Genomic DNA, 24038 nt, shown 5'->3' with positions numbered 1-24038 from the left:
TATAAATGAAAGGGTTATCCAGAAAATATGCATAACAATGAATGCAACCTTAAAGAAGCAAAACAAGTATGAGCTATACTATCCATATGTTAAGTACAGTATCCAAACCTCAAAACAAAATACATACTAGGTTAAGTGTTATCAAAGCATTAAAAGACAATTTAAATGTGATAAACAGATAATTCATCTAGGAATCTCATCTTATTAACTTTATAAAGTTCATCTTGAATTAATCTCTTATGAAATCTGTAAAAAAATTAGCAGGATAGGTAGTTTACTTAAGTTATTTCATATTTTCAAATTTCAATTTCTGTTTGAATGTTTATAAGATAGTGATAAATCAACTCAAATACACCTGCTTTTCAATAAATACATAACAATAGGATTGTATGATTATGTTTGCCTAAGATATGTTCTTAGTGGCACTTTTCCATTTAGGATTTTCTAAAGGCCTCAGGTGTGTATTTCTTCTTAGTCCTTTAGTAATCATGAAAGTCGTGAAGAAAATAACTACCTCGGTGATTATAGACCTTAGATTTTTATTATTTCCTGGAAATATATATCCTCAGAGTGAAGAAATCTCTGCTTAACCATTATAATTTTTCTAGAAGTGGAAATTGGAAATTGGAGTTATTTACGTATCTTTCCTAGATGGAGTTTTTATCAAGCCACATATTTATTCTATTTGAAAATAATTTATTTTCATTTATTTTTGCTTTACCAAAAGACATTAAAAAATGAACAAATGAAGAACTCTTTGCCCCTAGAAAACTGAGAAAAAATGCTAGTAAAATACAAGCTACCTGAAGGTTAAAAAATATAAGCAAGAAGGGACTCTGTGTCATTCTAATACTTTTAAATTTAAGTCTAATTTTCTTTATTAGTTCAAACGATTTTTAAATAATCTTCATCTTGAAAAAATAGATTTATTCTCATGCATGTTCCATATGATCAGCAAGTATCTTTTTCATTATCTCTTTTTATCCTCTGAAACCCCTAGTAGAGAACATGATCTGGCATCTCAGAGTAAATGCCTTGAGATGTGTTTATAATTATGAAAAATGTTGAAGGAAACGTAAAAACAGATTTTGAAATATTTTTCAAAAATCTTGGCCTCTTATTCTCCAGTCTCAAATGAATGACGTGGTGGTTTGTTTTTCACCAGAAGGAACAATTTAACAACATTGTGTCCCTATTTTACTAGAAAAATTAACATTGACTGGGTTTATAATAAAAGTTTCAATAAATTCACATCATCACCCTCAGGAAAGAATAAGTTGATTTGTGTTAAAGTGTTAAACAATATACCAAGAAACAGAAACAGCATGTTTTACATTTAAATTATAAAACAATACTTTTAAATGTATTCTGCTTTTATTAATTCCTTCATTCCCATTCTTTCTGTTTTTTGTTTGCTGACCTCAATTATCAGAATCCAAGAGTAGTACTAAGTATACAAATTGGTGTAGACAGAATCCTTGAGTTTGATGAACTAACTCATATTTACTAGGTATGGCTCTAAAGCTTTATCATATCATATTGTGATAAATGTTGTGCCAGTAATTTTTACCAAGCTGGGAAAGCTGAACACAGGTACGCACTGCAATAAGGACACATGGTATGTTTCACAGAGAAAATACTGTAGAATCAGATCCTGAAGAATGAACAGAGATGTCCATCAAAAGGGAGGAAGAGTGAGCTGTATGCTGAGCAGTAATACTCAGACAATCCTCGAACATTTCAATCTGCAAGAGTTTTATTTTCACTTAAGTATAAAATGCATAAAACTGCTAAGAGGTTATTAAGTCCTACCAAGAAATGTAGTCTTGACCTCTATAGACAACTGGATACTTTAAGTATTTTAAGTGAGAATTACACAGTCAGCTTTGTGTTTGGAACATTATTTGACGGTGAATAGAGGAATAATTGGAGGGGGGAAAAAAGTGATATTGAAGGAAAGTAAAACCCTGGTAGAGTAAGGACTGTTTCCCTAAGTCCAGTAATTGAAATGATACATTTCTACCATATCCTACGCAGAGGCCTAATCTGTATACAACACAGAAAAGTCAGAGCTTTTTTGGTGTTCATACTTTCTCAATATTTTTTAAACATTACGATAAGGATCAATTAAGATTATACTGGGCAGAATATTTTATTCAGAAAAACGCTCTTTTCACAGAACTTATTTGAGAATTGATTCATCTTATCTGACACCTGAGCAGCTGTATTGGGGAATTCCTTGGTTTACTGAATAGAGGCTTATTTAATAAAATGTATTTACTACTTGACATTCAAGAATCTCTTACGTTGTCTAAATTTCAGATTTCAAAATTCAGCATGAGGCTATGACCCTTTGGGAATAGAGCTTTCATGTATTAATGAGTGAACCCATGTCAAGCCATTAACTCTACACACACAATGTGTGTGACTTCTGTGGCTGATTTTCATAAAGAAAACTGAGAGAGGGGGGAAATTGAGAAACTGAATTCTTAGAATGAACCAGGATATATTTATATTTTATTTAAGAACAATCTAATTTAAACTGTAAGGTTGGTGTTACTATTTATATTTGTAGCTGAAGAAATTGACATTGGGAGTTATTAAGTAACTTCTGAAGGTCCCTACAGTAGGAATGAGAAAGCAGGGTTGCTTCCTAAGTCTGCTCATTTCAAAGCACACAGTGTACACATATGAAAAGCTGGAGGCCAAGATTCTAATCTCATCGATGAGGTATTTAATTTATCTGATTAGAGCTTTCTCATTTTTTCAGATGTAAACAATATATCACTTACGTACTTGTATTTAAGAGGTGTGTGAGAGAGCTTTCTCTCTCTCTCTCTCTCTCTCTCTCTCTCACTAGTGATGCAGACTCGCCCATTTATTCACCCACTCTCACCTGGGAGCATGTGAGCTACCTGGGCCATGTGGCAGCCTGTGTGCATGCTGTAGGACTAAGCACAGCCTTAAGCAGAAACTCTGGACACTGGCTTTTGTTTTTGGCCTTGCCGAGGACATGGTCGGACTTTTTCCACCAGGGGACAGAGGGAAATGGGGAATTGAAAACACAGGGGCAGCCTTCCACACAAATAAACCATCTTGCAACAACAAAAAAAGGGTCTGTGAGAAAAAGTGAGATAATTTATGTAAAACTAATATTTCAAAGCACAGAGGGATCTTTTCTTGGCTTCCATGTGTATTACTGATTTTAAGTTCTTCCACACGAAGCCAATAATATAAAATTTTACTTGAAATTAACTGCAGTAGAGTTCATGAAGCTGGCGGCTGGAGAGATGCTACATTTCACAGATTTTTTTTTTTCTTTTTCAGTTACAATAAGTTAAAAAAGAACTTGGAAATACCAAGTGTTTTTAATATTCATTTCTAACACTGCCTGTTCTGAGGCAAATGGTTTTCCTAAAGATATATGGACGCCAACGGGTTCATAATGAATATTTTAGAGTATAGCATTTACAGCATACATAGCCACTTAGGAAGAATATATCTGAGAGGGGGACCCAGAAAACCCAGAATTTATTTATTAAAAATTGTGTATTTATTCTTACATGTTTAAACTTCAGTCACCTTCAAAGTACTCTCCATTTGATGCAATACACCTGTAGAGGTGGTTTTTCCACTGCTCAAAACAGTTTTGAACTCATTGACTTCAGTGCTTCTGATGTTTTTAGTTTCACCTCTTCCACATCAGCAAAATATTTCCCTTTGAGGACTTTTTTTGATCTGGGAAAACATAAAAAGTCGCTTGGGGCAAGATCAGGTGAACAGGGAGGGTGGAACAGGAGGACAATGCTATTTTTGGTCAAATACTGTTGAACACTCAGCACATTGTAGGTAAGTGCACTTGTAAATCTCACCCATCATAAAATGGGCAAACTCAATGAAAGAGTCTTCAAAAAAATTTCACTGAAACCAAACACAGCCTCTCACAACAATGCCAGCTGGACAGATGGGTTCCTAGAACACTCACCAAGTGGGGGAAGCCTGTACTACCAGGGACCCACCCTCCAGAAGTTTATTCTGATTTTGGGGGGCATCCCCCCTCATATACTTAATTTTAATAATTTTTTTTATGTCTCGTGGGGTGACATTTAGGTTAAGCATTTGTAAAGAATAACATCCTAGCTTATATCTTATACTGTCTTTAAATATAAAATAGAAACACATTCAGTATATACTCTTTCTTCTCTCCAGCAAAGTAAACTGTCATCCTTATTCTTTTATTCTGAAGCCAGAAATTATCACATGATTGAGATAATGTTTGACCCAGAACCTTGCTTGCCTCATTTTCCCCAACCATTATGAAAGTTAACAATCTATGTTTTCCCTAAGTTTTATAGCGTCACTCTCACATTAAGTTATCTGAAATATCCTTTAGCATCTATACAATCAATCATAATTGTGCACTGTGTTCTTTGGAATAAACCCTTACAACGTTAATAAAAATAAATATTCATTTAGTCAATAAGCTTAAATATGCATATTAATAATTGTCTGTTATGTTCCATTTTGTCTTTTTAATTCTCTTCCTTTATGGTTTCCATGGTTTCTATAACTTACAATGTGAGACAAATCACACATTTTTTTCTTTTCCTAAAGTGAGAATGTCAGATCAGTACTCATTGTACCAAATTAATTTTGACTAATGATTAAGTTAATTTTGAATTTCAGATAAAAAACTAATCATTTTTAGTATAAAAATGTTTCCTTCAAATATTAGATATTTATGCTAAAATGATTTAGTGTTTACCTGAAATTAAAATTAATTCAGTGTCCTATATTTTTTAATTGCTAAGTCTTTGCCCTATTAATAGTGTGACATTTCCCAAGTCATGGGACATATATCTTTTTACTTTTGATTTTTTATGTGCCTGGCTCAGATGGTTTTTATCCTCCTTCACTGATTCATTCTGTGATTATCATTTTTGTTTATTAATTTTTACCCTTTGGCTCACTCTGGGACAAAAATAGAAAGGATGAGAGTAATTTTCTCATTATCTGGAGGCCTACACTTAGCGAAATATTTCTTATTTTATTCAGTTTTCAATTTAACCCTTTAAGAGGTGTGATTATATATTTATTCCCTCAAGAATAAATTTTTTTAAATCACCAACAATTTTCTATATTGAGAGTGAGAATTGAGACCTCTATGAGTTTCCAGTCCTCCTTGGTAAATTAACCTTTTGCTGCCATCATGCTTTTACTTTCACTGATACATTCTGCGCTGAATGACTATGTGTGTCATTTTATGTTTGAAATTAAATATTGCTGCTCTACTTTAATTATAGTTCTGCCATCTTGTCTTAGAAGTTTTCAAAATCATAGAACAGTGAAAATTAATATTTGAACTTTACACATGGACACTATCCTTTTTGGAAGTTATATCTTATTTTTTAAATACCAAGAGAGTCTCTCCTTGAGATATGAAAATTTATATCTTGGAATGTTGTTTCAAATGCCAACCTCCCACCATAATCATGAAATTCAAGTGTTATATAAAACTATCACTTTACTATCAAAGATTTATCTCTAAGAATTTTTCACTCACAAATAAATATCTTAAAAATATCAAGAGAATAAACTACTTAAGTAGTTTTGTAGTAGTTTCTCATGTAATAACATATACCCTACAAATCCCCTTTTGAGGGGAAAAAAAGAAAAGAAACCACTGAAAAGCCAGTAAGAAGTAAAAAAAAAAAAAAAAAAAAAATACCAATAGATTTCTAGCTTATAAACAAAGTTCAGTAATCTTAAAATTTACTGCAGCAGACCCTTATAAATGTACCCTTTGAACCATAATATAGATGAAACCATATTATAGTCTTTGGAAAAAAACCTTCCTTTTGTGCTTCAGGATCGAGATATGCATTGTTGTTACATGTAGAGTGGTCACCTGGTGATTTTAGTGTATTTCCTGAAATAATCACTTATTTTCAAGGCATTTAAACATTAGCTTTCATTTCCTAGTGGCAACTTCTCCTTTGCTTATTGATCAATATATTTATATTGTTCTTCACCATAAGCAGAAGCAGCTTTATTTGATAAGTTTAAAATTTTTACTTTTCACTTGCATTGTATTATTAAGCTAGTGTTGAGGCCATTGATGAAGCAGGCATAACACTCTTACACCAAGATATTTGAAGATTAAATCAAAAGAAAATAAAGTTTATTCTAAAAGAAATTATCTGAAACATTTATGTGACATTACAGAAGAAAATAAAAAGAGACTTTGTCTTCATCATCTTCTTTAAAGAAATGTGTTTTACACTTAATTCTTGAAAAGGAAAGTCATTTTATTTTGCTCTGTGTTAACTTATGGGAAAGCTCTGGAAACGTGGAAAATCAAATTGCATTAATAAATGAAAGCTTCAGTTGCCCAAAGAAAGTGTTGGAGTGCATGACTTCGTCAGATGACTATGAGCTCATATGAAGTCAACTCTAATGAAATGAAGTCAAGCAGTTCACGGTCTTAGGTAGAGCCTTACTTCCAGTGAGGTCAAAGTAAGATGCCCAGTTCTCCGTTGTTCAGTCATCACTCTCATCAAAGGTGGGAGCTTCTGTGGGAGAAATGCTAAAGGCCAATAAGACCTATACTACCCTGGAGCTCACCCTTCACATTTCCATTCATGCTCTGCTTGTATTAACACAGAACTGTGTATTGTGACGTATTCTTCCCTCAAATTCGCTTACTTGGGAAATAAAAAAGGGGAAGGAGATGGGTCTTGTTCTTGGGTAAAAGGATAAAAACTCTAATTCAGTCTGAATTTTTATAAATAAGATCATCTTAAAAGTGGTCAACATAGTGACATTTAGATTTGACCTCCTTGGCCCTGCACTATCTTAAATTCTTTTTTCAGTTTTCCCCTTATTTTCTGTATTTTTGTTTTCAGTTATCCCATTTTTGGAAGCATATTTTGGCCCATAAAAATAGAAATGAATATCAATGTATCTGTCCACTTGCTTATATTGACTTGGGATTCATGTTACCCTCAGGCACTGAAGGAGCAGTATTTGGGCACTCTGTTGAGACACCTCATATCAGAGCAGAACCTTCCCAAGACCTCAGGTAAGTCCTGGCTCTTATGCCTGTATCACTGTTTTCATGACTGTTGCTCAACCTTGTTATATAAAGAACTAAAATAGAGAATATGCTACATACCTGTATAAATAATTAACATTTTCTGTTACATGGTGGATAGTCAAGTATTAGATGGACAAGAAAATGTGTTCTTATCCTATATATATCGTCGGCAGCCGTCCGTCTCGAGAGACGATGGTGTAGCTTCTTAAGAGTCTATCTGCACCGCTGAGAATGGCTGTGCAGACCGACTCGGGAGTGACACGGTATCTGTCTCCTCTCGTGTTGAATCGACATCTTGCGATGACGCTGGAGTGTCCTCTCCAGTGAAGCTGAAGCTACAGAGCCTGGGCAGGGTGATATGGAGGGTCTGCTGTTGCCCATGCAGCAGACCCCCCCTCTCTTCGCAGCTGAAGGATCCAAGGGAAAGACGGAGTCAATACAGCTTGGCTTCAGGTGCGCCGCAGGAGTTGCCGGTGTTGACTACAACGTCAAACCGCCTTAGGGACTCCGGCTCCGGATTTTCTGTCGGGGTTTACTCCCTTAGCCTTTCCCCTGAAGAGGTATGCCGCAAGGCAGCGGAGGTTTTTTGGAATCAGAGTTTTCCTTCTCTGATGTGCCGACTGGAAGATGGAACCAGCGACACTTAGCTCGCAGGCCGACGCTCAATCCACTGAGCCAAACCAGCCAGGGGCCTATATATATATATATATATATAAAATATATCATATACCTCAAACTAATACAATATTATATTCATTAAAATGTTTTATGCAATTAGTTTTAGATAGGTAAATTATATTCTAAAATGCACTTGTGACATTAAAAAGGCAATAATATTGATATTTTTAAAATAAGTCAAATATTAAAATCATATTTAAATTTGAATCAAAATATCAACCTGAGAGAGTCTTTGTACTAGAAAACACAATCAAAATAGTAAGCAAAAAAAAAACATTTATTTCATAAATATCAAGTTTAGCCTTTCCCATTTTGATGAATGGAAAACCTGCTCAAATGAAAATAGAAAAATAAAGATGAAATTTGTTAACACCAAAGAAAGACACTTTTAAAAGTGTAAAATTTGCAGCCCTTCATAGTTTTATGATAAAATGTCCTAAAGAGTCTGTTTCTCACTAGTAGAATAACCCAGATTCACATAAGCTAGTGAAAAATAACAGAAGGTGCTTCTCTTCCTGTGATCAAGGACTTTTTTTTCATAAGATAAACATAATTATTTACTCTACAGCAAAACCCCAAGGATTTAAAAGGGTTGAAAAATATATGTAATTAGTGCCTCATAGTGTGTTACAGTCTTGATTTATGACTCTCTCGGGAACTTTACATTTCTGTGTAATTGCTAATTTTATCCCTCACCACCTAACAAGCTGTGTTCTCCATCAGAATCGGATCTGCAGCTTCCTTGCTTATCCTTAATGCTGCAGCAGCCAGCACTGCGTCCCACATAGAGAAGCGTCTGATACAAACGTGTTAAACTGAGTTACTGAAGTTTAGAAAAACCGAATAATGAGGACACTACTGAGTGCATGTAATACAAAGAATGTGGCAGCACATGTTGTCACGCTGTTAAGGCACATGTAATTTACGCTGATCCTAATCATTTTTAAACTGTCTTTTAATACAAATATTAGAGTTCAGTGACTCACTCAATGAAAAGTTTAAATTACTAAGATTTAAAGGAAACATTTGTTACATCTAACATTGTAGTAATTATGTACTCATTTTATGATTTTTTTATTAGGAATAGTATATTGCCAAAAGAGGAATAAGAACCAACTGCTATTTTAATTATCTTGCTGACATGAATCAAAATTTATAAGTGTGAATGTGGATAAAATCATAGTTAGTATGTAAGTGCTTCTAGTTTTTAATTTTACAATTATTCATCAATTATTTAAACACTGAACTAAGCTAGGCTTATCTGCTGGTGCTAAAAGCAGATTGCAACTCCCAGATGAGTGTTATTAATCTAAATTCAAAAACTGAAACAGAAGCAGAGCACAGTAATGATGGTGGTAGTCAATTATTTATTGGTGTACTGAAGATTAAAATCAAGGCGTCTGAGCTTTTTACTAGTTTTGCTGACAATTGTCCTTTCCGGGCAATAACAGTACTTGTAGCTGACACCTAATTCTAATCAACAAGGTGAAATGGTTGGCCAAGTAAATAAAACGGTAACTGGCGGAGTAAGTAACCATGTTGTCTTCGATTTTGTTTTTGTCAAAAATAAAAGGCTTTCGAAAGGAACATTCCAGGAGTTCGCTGTAGAGTAGAGGTAATAGTTTGGTGTGGAAATGTAGTAGCTTTCTTTAATTTATTTATTTAACAAAAGTTTGATGAGTGCTTAAAATGTGCCAAGATCTGTGCTAGTTTCCATGTTCATTTTAAACCTAAACATGTAGATTTAAAAAAAATTTTTTACATAAGGTGATATTGGCTTTCAAGAGGGACCTATGTGTTTTAAAAAGCTCAAAAATGAATGCTGAATGATCAGTAAGGGGATAATGGCATTTTTGCCTGAAATAACTCATATGAATGTTCTTCCTTTTTTATTAAGGTGATTTATTAGTAAATTATTACAGTTCTATAGAGTTTCTGCACTCCATGCTGAGAAGTGATGTAATCCATTATATAATGCCCATTGCCCAGAGTTTGTCTGAGTCCAAGTTCCATTAACTCCTCCAAGAATAAAACAAGAATGTTGACTTGAAATCAGTAAATGAGTTAATATTTAATGATGTAATTGGCATCTTCTCATCATTTCCATTCTTGTATGAATATAATTTAAAACTGAAATGTTGAGGTTTGCAAGCTTCAAATTACTCTGTGGAAATACTTCATGCTAATTCACATAATTTCTGCGTTCAAGGAAAAGCTACTGTTATTAAGCAGTTAAGGATTGTTCCCTGAGACATTTTGTCAATAAAGGGATAGAATACTTTGCTGCTATTTTTCTACCTATGAGTAAAGAGTAATTAAGTGGAAATTTTCTCCTCTCCCTTCCTCTCTCTCCTCCCCATTTTCCCTCCCTCTTTCTTCTTTCTTTCCTTGCATTTTTTTATTCTTCATATGTATTTATATATCTATCTAGAGTTAGTAAGAAATTAGCATTTTGAAAAGTTTGTTTTAGATCAAAAACTTAGGAACACAGAAAGATAACTGACCTAGAGATTTGTTTGCTCTGATTTGAAGGAAGAAACCATAATGACTCGTGTTAGTGAGCAGAAAACAATAAAAATGGGGGAAGCAAAAACAATGTCATTTGCATCTAAAGAAAACTCGATGTACCCTAAAATGATGACAGCGTACTTTCTTATATGTTCAAGTCAGTTTGCACTGATACTTTTTATCTTGACACACTTTTCTGTTCAATTCTCCATTCATGCCATCATTGAAATCTCAAATAATTCATGAGTGCCTACTATTTCTCTGGCACTGTGTTGAGTATTTAGCAAGGACAAGATATGCGATGCTTAAGTTCTACTTAAGTTTCTATTTAGCAATGGCATCTTAGGACTTACTTTAAAGAAGTCTGCATTCTTTTCTCAGAATGTTGAGAATTCTGCTAAGACCTAGGCCTCTCATTTTCAAACTTGAGAATTGCAAAACACCTTCAAAATGAAATCTTACTGCACCTTTGCTATGTAAACTCCATAAAAACAGGATCACTTGGGAAAAACAGGTAGGGTGACTAGAGTTCAAGGCAATCCTTCTCTGCTGTCTAATCTTTGAGTACTCATTATGAAAACTAGTCTGAAATTCATTGCTGTGAATTTAATCTTTCAAAATGAACACATTCATATTTTATAGTTTTATACTCTGAATAAATAAAATGGGAAATTATGTTCTGAATTTTCTTCTAATTTTCTGTTGTATATTCGAGTCTGATTTCCTTGTAAATTTTTATATTTTGAATAAATGAAGCTGGAAGTTATTCCTGTAGAGTTTGTGAAGGATCTAATGTTATTTTCTTCAGCATGGCCAGTCAATTTATTAAGCATTATTTATTAATATTTACTAAATAACCTGATATTTTCCAACCCAAACATTTGCTGCATTTGTTGGATGTTTCTCATCCTTTATTTTAGAGTCTGTTGTGTTCCATTGACCTAATTTTAATTTCTAATTTAATATTATTAAAATAACTGTATATTAAGTTCTAATTTTAAATGAAAAATCTCCCACTTTACCTTTATGTTTTAAAAGTGTTACTTGCCATATGTACTTTTATTTCTCAAATATTTTGACATAATGTTTTAACTTTCAAGAGATTCTACTAAGATTCTTATTGGAGTTTTATTACATATTTTTATTACTTTTTGAAATACTGGCAGTTTTATGACATGATGCATGTATGAGTTTATTTTTATCCAAGAATATCTCAAATATTTGAATTTTCAGGTAAAGACTATCAGATGTCTTTTTGATATATCTTTCTCCCTGAAATAATTGTAAAATACAGACATTAAATAATATAATATTCATATTCATATGATAATTTAGCAACAGGAATTATATACTTTAAAAGTATCCATGTCCTGACCGGTGTGGCTTAGTTGGTTGGGCATCATTCCACAAAGCAAAAGGTTGCAAGTTTGATTCCCAGTCAGGGCACATGCCTGGGTGACAGGTCCGATCCCTGGTTCAGGGTGCCTACGAGAGGCAACCGGTGATGTTTCTCTCCCATTTAGATGTTGTTCTCCCACATAGGTGTTTCTCTCCCTCTCTTTCTCCCTCCCTTCCCTGATCTCTAAAAATAAATCAATAAAATCTTTTTTTTAAAGTATCCCTACATGCCATTAATATTCTTTACGGTTTTCTTCTGGTATGCTTTTTTATGTCCTGAATCATTTTCAACACATTAAATGGTTAGTGTTTTTTAAAACTCAAAATATCTGTAACATTAGGAAACTCAAAGAATCTTTATCACCTTTGCTATTCTATCACCAACCACTACTTGTGTGTGGCAAGGATACAGAGTAGTGAATGGGAAATAAGGGGTTGCCAAAGGAATGGGACAGGAGAGAAAATTCCATTAATATTTCAAAATACAATTCCACCACATACTTATTTCCCTAATTCTTTTAAGAAATTTCTCACAAACAAGAAAACATCATAATTGTCAATTTTGAGATGATAAAACCGAGGCTTACTGCTGCTAGCTGACTTTCCTGGACCCAGGTCAAGCCAGCTCTCAACCTTTGCCGCCTCTTTGCAGATGAATCCTCAGTCTGTTGGCAAAGCGCTCTATTCTGTGGCTACAGTGGCCATGGATTCCTGAATATAATAAAAATTTTCTGATTAAATAATTCATAAAGATGAGAATGGAAAAACTCAAGAGACCTGAAATCCTTTATATATTATAATGCTCTAATCCCAAATGTCAAACATGGTAGAAATATGGTGTAAAAATGTGCACATTTAATATGGATATTTTACTAATAAATATATGAGCAAACACTGCAACCCCTTATTCTCAGGAACAAACTAAAACTAACTCATATCAATTATTTGATAAAGTAACTGCTTTTCCTCCCACTTATAAGATCACTGAGTTGCATTTCCATGAATGTCAGATTTATAATCTGTTTTAGAACTTTAATCCATTTTAACTTTTTAAGCGACTTTTGTCTAAATGGTTGAATCATTTCCAAACTTAAAGAATTACATTTTATGTTATGGATAATTAAGAGATGGAAATAGTAGTGGTCACAAATATACTATTCAATGTGGTGCAGATTTGGAGGTGTATCTGGAGAAATTAATTTAAAATATACATTTTACCATTCAGGTTTTGAAATTTGATACCATGTCAAAGTAAGTATAAGGTTTATGAACGAAAAAAAAAATGAGTGATTTTTTTTTTAAATTTTCAAATATTCTTCAAAAATGTGTGATTTTTGTTTTAAAAACAACAAAATACAGAGTTTTAAAATTATTTATATTCAAAAACTTACACTCCCTCACTCCCACCAGCAATTTTATAAAGATACCCAAGAGGCACATAGAGATAAACGTTTCAAAGTTGGTTTTGTGAGTGGGGGGATAAAAGTGATTTGAATGTATCCAAATCATTTTTTCTAAATGCTGACTCAAGTCCTTCAATATCACTTTGAATTTCATTACTGAGAGAGAGAGAGCTGATCACACTGTTCAATGTGGGTCTTTCTGAAAAACAGCTTTGGGTCTATTGCCTCAAAGTAAGCTCCTTGCTCTGAGTGATGGAGAATGTGGTCCTCAGGGGACCCTTGCTCTGAATTCCTGTGGCCACTGCAGCCCCAGAGCAGAACACTTACCCAAAGACACTGATTCAGGGGTAAAACCTCTCCTTACACGAGTGCTTTTTTACTCCCGTGTTCTGTTTTCTTTATTCTGCCTCCTTTGGTTCTTCTCTCTAGTTTATTATTTGAAGAGCATTTGAAACTGTGTCTCAGCTCCTTTTTTTTTTTTGCAGACACAACTATCTTAAACACTTCTGTTCTCAAATTTTATGTAGCCAACCTCTAATCACATCTGTACTTGTATATCAGCCCTCCTTTAACTTTTCTTCTTCAGACTAACGTCATTTACTCTGCGGACATTTTCCTCGAGTGGTAGAAGTCAGTTGATGGAGGAAATGCCTTATTTCTTTGTTTTAATTAATTTCTAGAAGCATAAAGAGGACTTTGAAAATTTTCAAGCTTACAAAATGTTTACTGTGCGTGCCTGGTAGTTCACAAATTTCACGATTTTCATTAAAGTTCTCTCATCTTCGCAAGGCAGGGACTCTTTAGTGAAGGAGACTTACATGCTCCATGTGGAAATTTATTTATTAAAACTCCACCGTTAATATGAAAATGTATATATAAAAGCTTTAAACAAGTAACCATGATGACCTACTTTTCATGTGCATTGTGAAGGGAAGCAACATAAGAGACTTAGTAAATCATTATACAAATGAGAGTAAGTAATTGTTGCCAGCAAATAGTTTTCTAAAGAGCAAAAAATAAATTATCAAAAATCATTTTAAACATCACTCTGCTCCCCCTCTGTATTTTGAAATGGCAAGGATTTTAATTTACAGCCACCTGCTTCTTTGTTTTTAGTTGACTGATGATATCTTTTAGTTTGTCACAATTCTTTTTTTTTTTTTTTTACTCTAAGGATTCTTTTATTCTTCCCTTAGGCTTGAATCACCAACCAGGTCCTTGATAATGGAAGCTCCTCGAGGCGTCCAGGTGCGCGCTGCTGCAGGAGACTTCAAGGCCACCTGCAGGAAGGAGCTCCATTTGCAGTCCACAGAGGGGGAGGTGAGTTCCCAGGGCTAGCGTGTGGCTCCTTCCTGGTAAGAATCCTTCCTCCCAAAGCATATGCACGTGGTTCCAGGTGACACAGAGAGAACTGCCTCATACGTGAACTTCACTATGAATATATGACTACTTCTTGAATAGGAAATTTAGTAAACCTGATTTTATTTTCTTAAGTCAAAGCTCTACTTATTTTCTACTGAAAGATATTCACTCATGAGTGAGACAATTTAATAAATGTCAAGGTAATATCAAGGATAAATTAATCTTTGCTTTCAAAATTCTATTTTGTTCTTCCAAAAATTACCTTGGATATTTGTTTCTGTAAAAATAGTGCCTATACTTTTCAAAAGGAAACCAAAAGGTTATTTTACTACTTAGCCTTAATTTTCTTCCATTCACTTTATTTCCCTCAAGAACCTCCTTTAAGTCTATTGCCATGCCTTTAAAAACCAAAAACCCTTTGTCTTTGTTCTTCCTCTCATGGATGCTAATGCAATAGACACATTTATTTCATTTACTTTTCATTTACACATTGTGATTGTTGTATCGGTAGTCACATTTTTGTCCATTCTCAAAACTGCTTAGCAGATGTCTTCACCTATTATCTCCCCCCCACTTTCTCTGTGGCCTTTTTCTAGAAGTCTCTAGAAATGCTATACTTTTCATTGTCTTGCCCTCCAGGTGCCTTAAATCTCCTTACTTTCTATTTCATTGTCTACCTGGGCCTCTCTCTGCTTATTTATTCTGGTCTCCATGCCCAGATTCCTCTTCAGCATCTAATGTCATATTTAATACTTATATTGAGCTTTTAATTTTGGTAATGATGTTATTCATGTCTAAGATTTTCATCTGTTGTTTTTTTCAAATATGCCCAGTCATCTTGGTAGTTGTTTTTTTGTTTGTTTGTTTTTAATTCTACCTTAATTATTTCAAAGCCTTATGCATAATACATACTCTATTCTGTATACTTTTGTTTTAATTCTCAAAATCCTTGAAGTTCTAATCTTTTGTGTTGCTGTTTATACCAATTAATTCCTTCAGTATTTTCTTCCCTTGTGTGCTTATTTATTTTTTATTATGAGCTTACAAAGTTTGAATTGAGAAAAAAAGAATGGAAGGCTAATTGAAGAGATTTCCAGGAGCATTTTATTCCTCTTCAGATGTAAAGATGAGAGCATAAGTTAATAGAATCAAAGGGAGACATTCTTTTTTAACTATATGCCATTATCTCAGTTGCTGATTCAAGATAAGTTTTAATTATATATTTTGACTCATTTTTTATAACTAAATCATGTTCAGGACCACATTAGCATCTCAGTGGATAATAAAAGTTAAATGATCTACAAATATGCTTTAGAATATTTAAAAAACATGTTCATATCACCTTTTAGAGTTTCTTTCCACTACTATTACAGACTACATATAATAGATGGTCTTCCACAGCAAGACAAAAACCTTTCTAAATATCTCATATCCTCTTTAAAGAGTTGCTTTTATCATGCTAATCAGTTCATTCAAATTATTCATAGTGAATCACTCCATAATAAATATTGGTGCATATATATCTCTGTTCTGCTCCTACTTACGCACCACTTTACTGATGTTCTTTTATTCAAAGGATCAGCAGATTCCTTGGATTCAATTACAGGTTGTCATTTAATTGTGAATTGAGGCTTATGCTATAAATAAATCATATCCAGATGTTTTCAGCCATGGTTGCTTTTATATTAATAAAACAAAAATATAGAAAAGCACAGCACTTTATTTTAGAATAAAAACATGTAATTTTCCAAAAAAGAAATGTGAAATGATATAAAATCTTTCTATTTGTTTCAACGACCATGCCACAGAAAGGCAGATTGACCATTTACTAAACAATATAGAAAGATGTAAAGTTTACCTTTAGACAGGGTTTAAACTAGTTAAAATCAGAACAGGGATAACACTGAGGTAACCACAATAATGAACGAAATGTGTGAGAATGAAATTACACACAAAATTTTACACTGCAGAAGATTCAGTTATTTTTGACATAATGTTGCAAGGAATTCCAGTGTAGCTCTGTAAACAACATGAATCATAATTGTAAGAAGGCCACTGAAGGCGGTATAATAGTAAATGCAAAGCAATAACATAACATATGCCACATCACAGAGGAAGGGGTAAACAAATTTTATTTTGCTAAGTGATTAAGGTTTTTTCCTATAGTGATAGGTCTCATTTCAACAGGTAAGATTCGGTATATGAATTCGTGGGGAAAAGAAGACAATGAGCCATGAGTTAAAACCTCAGGGGTGTGATTTTGAGTGCCAGGAAGAGTTTCCAGAACAAATGGATTGTATGGTTTATAGGACAATATAGAATAGAAAGACCAATTTTAGAAGTTGGAAAATGAGGAGTATGACGTCACTGCTTTAGCAGACAGAAAGAGCCAGCCCAGCAAGCTATAGTGGCCTGGAGAGGCTGAGCAGTGCTGGGTTGGAAAGAGTCGATGTATATCAGCCCTTTTTACCTCATGACAGTTTCCATCCCAAGCCAAGAAAGTATCATTTTATCTTTTTAATGGCCCTGTTCATTTTCAGGTACCCATTAATAAAATCCGCCTTCCTCATGTAGTGGAAGCTACAGTTTGGGTATAGAAGTTTATGGAATCAAGTATTGTCATTTGGCTAAATACTGTGACGGCAGCCACTAAATGGCTAGGAGAGATGGAGGCCCATGCTGTAGCTAAGCTGTAGCGGGTCACACGGCATGAGATTCAAGGTTAATGCCATCGAAGAGGTCTCTACATTGGTGCTTGCTACCCAAGGCTGCCACCTGTTCACCCTACCTGTGTCACAATGGCTACTCTCCACACTTATTCCCTCAGGCCACACCAATGCAAAGACAATTAGTTGCAAACTATAAAAATGAGCGATGCAAGCCTCTGCAAACTGCCATGGCTCACCCGCAATATTTCTCTCTGTGCTTCCTAATAGTCAACCATTCCCAGTACCTTGTCCTTTCCTCGATCCCATGTGAGCCTCCTGATCCGCGTGTTCTGCTTCCCGTGTCCTGCTGTTGATCATCTGTGTCTCAAGGCTGCTTGGGCAAAACACCAACACCTATCATTTCTTCAGAGAACTCACCCCCAAATATGCAGACCTAAATCCCACAGACCCAGGCCTTGCCCCTGTAATATTTTTGAAACTTAAGAATGTCTGCTCTGCAAGCATGCTGGCTCCTAAAAAGAAGTGAGGAAATGGAAGGAGTTCTGCAAGCCCAGTTCCTCTCTCAAACTCGCTCTCACACTCAGGAAGAGGAGGCTTCTTCTCTCCTCCCCTGCGGAGACATGAGCGAAGAACCCAGAGTGTGTAACACTGAGTTACACCCATTGATGTCCCTCAACATGGAAACAGAGCCAGGAGAAAAGAGGGCCAGCATCTAGACCCAAAAATGTATTATTTTCTTTTACTGGTTTTGTGGACTTCTAACTTTCAAATCAGTAAAAAAAAAAAAAAAATGTTTTCTTAAAATAATGAAAACAGAAGGCCTTTTTTCTCCTTACTTTCCTCTCACTTAACCCAAGAGTGAAGATGCTTTCTTAACTTTGACTACTGTTGATAAAGGTAATCATTCATTTATTTTACAATCTATTCATTTATTCAACAACTGTTTGTATTATGTGGATGCTGTATGTGCAGTGTCAAACACTATGGCATTATAAAAATACTTAGGTGTGATTCTACCTTCATGGAAATATAAGGCATAAATATGATTATAAAATAATATGCAAAATATTAGCAAAATAAGATATTAATAAGAATAAGGTGCTACAGGAGAACCAAATACAGAGTCTTTCCCTCTTGGAGCATCAGGGAAAGGTCTCTGCAGGATAGAGCAGATGAAGGGACTTTGGTGGAGGGTAACATTTGTACCCAAGAGTGGAGAGACATGTCCAAGGTGAAGGAAGAATTTTATTTTACACAACATGTACCACCACAGTTCTACCAACTGTTCTATAACCATGAACCAAAGACAGATTCTGCCCTCATAGATCTTACTTGTGTGAAAGAAGCACAATAAATGAATGAATACAATAAATGTGAAGAAGAGTTGGTTACTATAAAGAAAAGTAAAATAATCAAGGAGAAATTAATGAATGGATTAGTGTTATTTTAGTAGGAAAACTAGGAAAGTCCTTTGTGAGAGGGTGACCATATAGCAGACGCTTGAACAAACATGCTCACATCCAAATTAAATTATACATGACCATAGTATATGAATCCTTCTTCTGGCTCACTTGCATAGGCAATTAGTTACTACCGTGTTTCAAAATTTTAAGAGTATGGAAGAGGCTGGCAGTGGAAATCTCCCTCCATGCCTTTTCTCTAACCACCTAGTTAATATCTACCCCCATTTGTATATATATATATATATCTGCAGAGAAGTATTTCAGGCTAAAAAAATAAGGAATATAAATGCCATAAGGCCAGAGTTCTTTTGGTATATCTGAGGAAATGTAAGAGCTGGAGCAAGAAGAATTATAGGGAATGATGTTAGAGAGAAAGGCCAGGTCTTGTAGGGCTTGTCAACCATGGAAAGGAATCATGATTCATGTTAAGCGCAGTGGAGACCATTAGGGAATTTTGAGCTCTGGGGTCATGTGACTTGATTTGCATTGCTTAACAGTTTACTCTAACAATACGTAAAATAGACTACAGGAAAATATGATTGGCAGTTGTGTGGGACAGTCAGGCAGTTATTTCAAGAGTTCTAGTAAGAAATAAATAAAACTTGGATGAGGATAAATAGGTCAGAAATGGTATCTCCTCTGATTCTTCTGTCAATTTAAAGATGTCCTTAGGCAATAATCTACTACGTAACAATAGAATAGAGGAATGTCTAGAGAGAGTTTTTGTTTGTTTTGGTGTTTGTTTTTTGTTTGTTTGATTTGCTCATTCAAGTTCATGACCCACTTTGTCTGTTTTTGGATCTTTCTCCATGCATGTCAAAATCATGTGATCACTGTCCCTAAAAGTGTTAAGTCCATGATTTGGAATAAGTGAACCATCTTGCAAGTTAGAGGATACAGCACAGTAGGCGTTGAGTTTGAGTAATATGTTTCATGGAGACTTTGAACCTGGTTATATCAGTTATGTTTTGTTAATCCTGCAGATTACCTGCTCGGTATATCTTTAAGTCTGTCAACATGATTTTATGACTATTTTAAAAAACAAAGCTACAGTCATATTTTTTAAATTAATTTCCCACCCCTTCAGTAATGTCACCTCCATGAAGACCTCCCATCCCCCCATGCACACTATTACAGATGTGTGGAAGCTTCATTCGGGGGTCCGTGACAGTAGAAACTTCGAAGTGCCTTGTATATTCTTTAAACTAGGCGTGATTAAAAAATTAAAATGAGATGCTCTGTCAAAACCATGAGTTTTCTGTGGTGTTTGAGTAGCTGGGTTGACTTCTCAAGCAGATTGTATAATATTGCTTTTTCAGATCAAGGCCTTTGCATCAGAATTCTCCATGTGTCGGAGGAGAAGATGGCTGTAGAGCTTTTGCGCTGCGCCGTAGGAATGTAATTTGTTTGTTCAACAAAGCATGGCAGCTAAACCAATACAATTGTTTGTCGTATAGCCTTTCTTATTGGGCCATGCTGGAAAGCTCTGAGGAACGGGGCCTGCTAAAGTGAATTAAAATGCAATTTTTCCCCCTAGATATTTTTGAACGCGGACACAATTCGGCTGGGAAATCTGCCGACCGGCTCTTTCTCGTCTTCACCCAGCTCTTCCCACGCGCGACAGACAGTGTACGAGCTGTGTGTGTGCCCCAGTGGCAAACTGTACCTCTCTCCAGCGGGAGTGGGTTCCACCTGTCAGTCCAGCAGCAACATCTGCTTGTGGAGCTGAAGGGACTGATTCCTCCTCACACCACAGTAGCCTTTGTTCCTGTCTGTCTGCTTCACAGTTCTGCTCGGTTTCCCTTGCGATCGATCAGCCCAGAGCTGCTTCAAACGGCCCACGGAGCGACTGCTTCTGGCGTAAGCAGGGATTTGCGTCCGCCTTCTCCTGTGGTTTACCGAACTGCTCAGCACAGCCGTGTGGCTGACGGAACAGTGGAAACTCACCTTCAGCAGGAAAACTGGATCATGACTTTTGCTCAAAAGGGAGAATAACATAGGTGCCTTTGCTACATGAAGTGAAGCACACAGTTTTAGATTTTTGCAGGACCTGGATATGAACTGCACATCCATCACATAGATGATATTCCCGGTATCCAATGGCAAGAGGAAATGCGTAATTAACCCTGTAAGAAAACTAATACTACAGTCTGAAAGCACAATTTTCCACTCATCTTTTTGGATGGAAACGTCCCCCCCCCCCAATTTTAAAAGTTTAAAGCATTATGTAATGCTTGCTTTACTAAAAAATTTAACTCAGTACATGATTTTTAACAAAACAAAACAAGATAGAATCCCACTCTGAGTTGTGTTTCTTTAAAATCAATGTGTTGTTACTCTTTGTCTACTAAGTCTAGAATTTTGTACATTAGGTAATTTTGAACGCACTCAGCAATATAATCTTTCCAGAATTAACAAAATGCCATTATGCTGTCATTTGTCAGATCAGAATGGCCTTATGTAGTATTTACTTGGCTATTGCATGTGACGTATTTACTTTTAACAAAATACCTAATTTATTGCAACGGAAGATAGGATTAAAAGGGAAATACAGATGGTGCAGAATCCACATGCTATACGTTACACCTACGTTCTGATAGTATAATATTTGTTTGCTCCATTCACTTTATACTTGACGCTGTCTGCTGAAACTCAAACATCCTCTCAAATAAATACTAATGTGATGCATAATGCTAAGAATGGATTCACTTTCCATCAGAATATCATCTTCAGAATCATATCTATGTATTTTTATTGGAGATTAAGATTTAGGGACAGTAAAAATTAAATTCAAAATTCCTTCTCAAAGTAAAAAAAAAAAAAATAAAATGTTAACAAGTGTTGAAAATGTCTTTACTCCATTAGATTTACATTTTAAGGATTTTTTTTTTCTGTCAACTCTTAATATTTAGTTCCTTTGCTCAGACTGTTAAACTACCCTACTACCAGAAATCATAGTTCCTTCCATTCTCCACTGCTTATTTTTGTAAATTTTCTTCTAATAAATAATTCCAGAATACTGTAGATTTGTTTATCACAGCACTCCTTAACTCAGAATTGTTTTGAAACTTACAGAACCCAAGAATGTAAAATTGTTTAAACATTTTCTATTATGGGAAAATGACTTGATTACTATAAGGTAAGTCCTTAATTTTCACATGTCAGTCAATCTTCCTCTGCCCTCCAATGGGCACTGTTACTAGGAAGCTTCATTTTGGGGGTCATGACTATGGAAACTTTGGAGTTCAGGCCTCTACAGCACAGGTTGAAGTGGGAGATTGGAACCTGTTTGAGTTATTCGGGTAGTGCAGGTAGGAAAATTAGGTAATGTCAGTAACATGGTTTGGGTAATCCATCATATCGAATAATGGAAAAAGCTCCATTTCATTAAGTGCATCCTATATTTAGCAGAAGAGTCAAAAAGTTAGTACAGTTTTATTACTTTTAATATAGAATGTGTGTTTGGGCTTATATAAAAATTTAAATCAATATTGGAATAAAAATTAAGACATGCAATTGCTTAAAAGTCATACCATAACACAAGAGTTCAACTTATTTAAGTTAAAACATGAGGATTTAACGTGAGAAATCCTTGCATTGTTTTTTGCAAAATACTAATACAAAGTATAACAAGAAGTTTTGAGAAATTATGGATGCTAATTGTTGTTATGGACTTTTTAGAAAAACATATATTAATTTGTCATATTTAAAGATCAAAACATCTCTAAATTTAAACAATTAGTAAGTTTTGTAATCAAATGGGAATAATTTTTTTTTATTAGTAATTAGCTGTGTTTCTAATCTCAGCTCTGTCTTCAAGTACTCAGTGAGCTGATTTGGGCAGTCTGAGAATATCTCCAGGCTTCACTTGACTCTACTTTGCAACAAAAGTATTGAATCGAATGGTCTCCAGAAAGTCCTTTCAGCTGTAACATGTTCTAATTCCAAAAGCAAATATTCTAAGAGGTGGAAGGGGCCACTGAGAACTTAAATTATATGTCATAAGAGGAGAAAATATGAAAAAGAGCAAGGAGACAAAAACGTATAAAAGCCAAATCTAGGGAGGGCTGTCAAATTTTGAATTCAGATATATTCTGAAACATCTTAGAAACAATGAAAAGAAATGTATGTTAAGAGATTGAGACTGTGTCTAAGTGATGTAAAAATAGCTGTTCAATTTAGTAAAAAAAAAAAAAATTGTGATACAGATGGCTTTTCGATCAAATACTAAATAATCGTTTTAAAATACCTGACGGGATGCTTTAGGTTTCTTAGCATCTAAGAATAGTCCCAGCCTTGGAGTTTGAGCCTCTTGGAGTTTGAGCTTCTACTGAAGACATGAAAGATTGCTCCTAAAAGTCTTTAATTTCTTAACAACGCAGCAGCCCCTTCCTTGCAGACTACCCAAACAGATTCATTACCTGTGTTAACAGTACCGATTTTACATCACGACATCTATAAATATAGTGCAGTTTATTTAGATGCAAATTTCACCTTATTTAAATCAAACTCAGAAAGAAAGGTCTTTAACTGCAGTACAGGAACCCTAAATTTTGCTTTCAGTTTAGCTGGAGAAGGCGGGAATGGGAAAGGGAAGAATTCAAGCAGGCGAGAAAGGAGGAAGGAAGGAGGAGAACAGACTACTCTTAGCACTGAAATCTTTAGGTAGGAACGAGTAACTGAGAAGTATTTGAGTTCAGCGATAGGGTTAAAAGCAGAGCAGCAAAGATGGCAAATAGTTTATTCTTTCAGAATATGTCAGTAAGATACTTCTGAAAAATACACACTTCCAAATTTCATGTTTTTTCCCCTCAATGTCTAAAATGTCTTCCCTATACGTCTTTGCCCTTTTATCTTGTTTTATTATCAACCATAAGCTTTGTAATCTGGTACAAGATTATATAATAAAGAACTTACAATAATGCTCCAGATTTTACATTAACCAGAAAATCTTTTAGAGTTCAGTAGCCCAAATCTCTGAAAATGGAGCCAGGAGTTTCAATTCTGCTGCTGCCCCTACCTACTCTTGTGACCTAAAGAAATATAATTAACTAACTTGGCCAGAGCTTACTTATCTCTGTGAGGTATGTGTCAAACTGGAAGACGTTTTGGTTGTTTTTATTTTTAAATTTCATTGCTTCACTTATGACTCATCAGTCTTGAGTTAGGTAGCCCAGTCTGAACTAGCATTATTAATCTCCTCTGTCGCGGCTTGTTACTTATAAATGTTGACATGCAAATCTTCCCAGCATCCCACTTCCTACTCCTTTTTCTGTATCCCTTTCTTGCTCTTTCCATTTGAACATTAATGTCCCTTTTAGAAAATAATACTTTGTCCACAGGTTTCAGTAATTTGGTTGACATTAAAAAGGAAAAGAATGTATTTGGATATTATTAAAAATGACTATGTAGGAAATTAATAGAAATATTTACCAAATATTAGTACCTTATTGATATTTCT

General features: G+C 34.8%; 1 protein-coding gene across 1 annotated transcript in view; it reads left to right on the top strand.

Moving 5' to 3' along the window:
- Positions 1-20315, top strand: part of SGCZ (sarcoglycan zeta) — a 204177-nt gene extending 183862 nt beyond the window's left edge. Inside the window, exons 5-7 of the mRNA XM_090258154.1 lie at positions 7009-7081; positions 14280-14403; positions 20115-20315. Coding sequence (XP_090114280.1) covers positions 7009-7081; positions 14280-14403; positions 20115-20306 — 389 coding nt within the window. The 3' untranslated portion in view covers positions 20307-20315. The remainder of the gene's footprint in view (positions 1-7008; positions 7082-14279; positions 14404-20114) is intronic.
- The last annotated feature ends 3723 nt before the right edge of the window (positions 20316-24038 follow it).

This window comes from Furipterus horrens, unplaced genomic scaffold, assembly GCF_987537825.1.
Source record: "Furipterus horrens unplaced genomic scaffold, mFurHor1.1.pri manual_scaffold_12, whole genome shotgun sequence".
Classification (NCBI taxonomy): domain Eukaryota; kingdom Metazoa; phylum Chordata; class Mammalia; order Chiroptera; family Furipteridae; genus Furipterus; species Furipterus horrens.
This window is presented reverse-complemented; position numbering and strand designations above follow the sequence as displayed.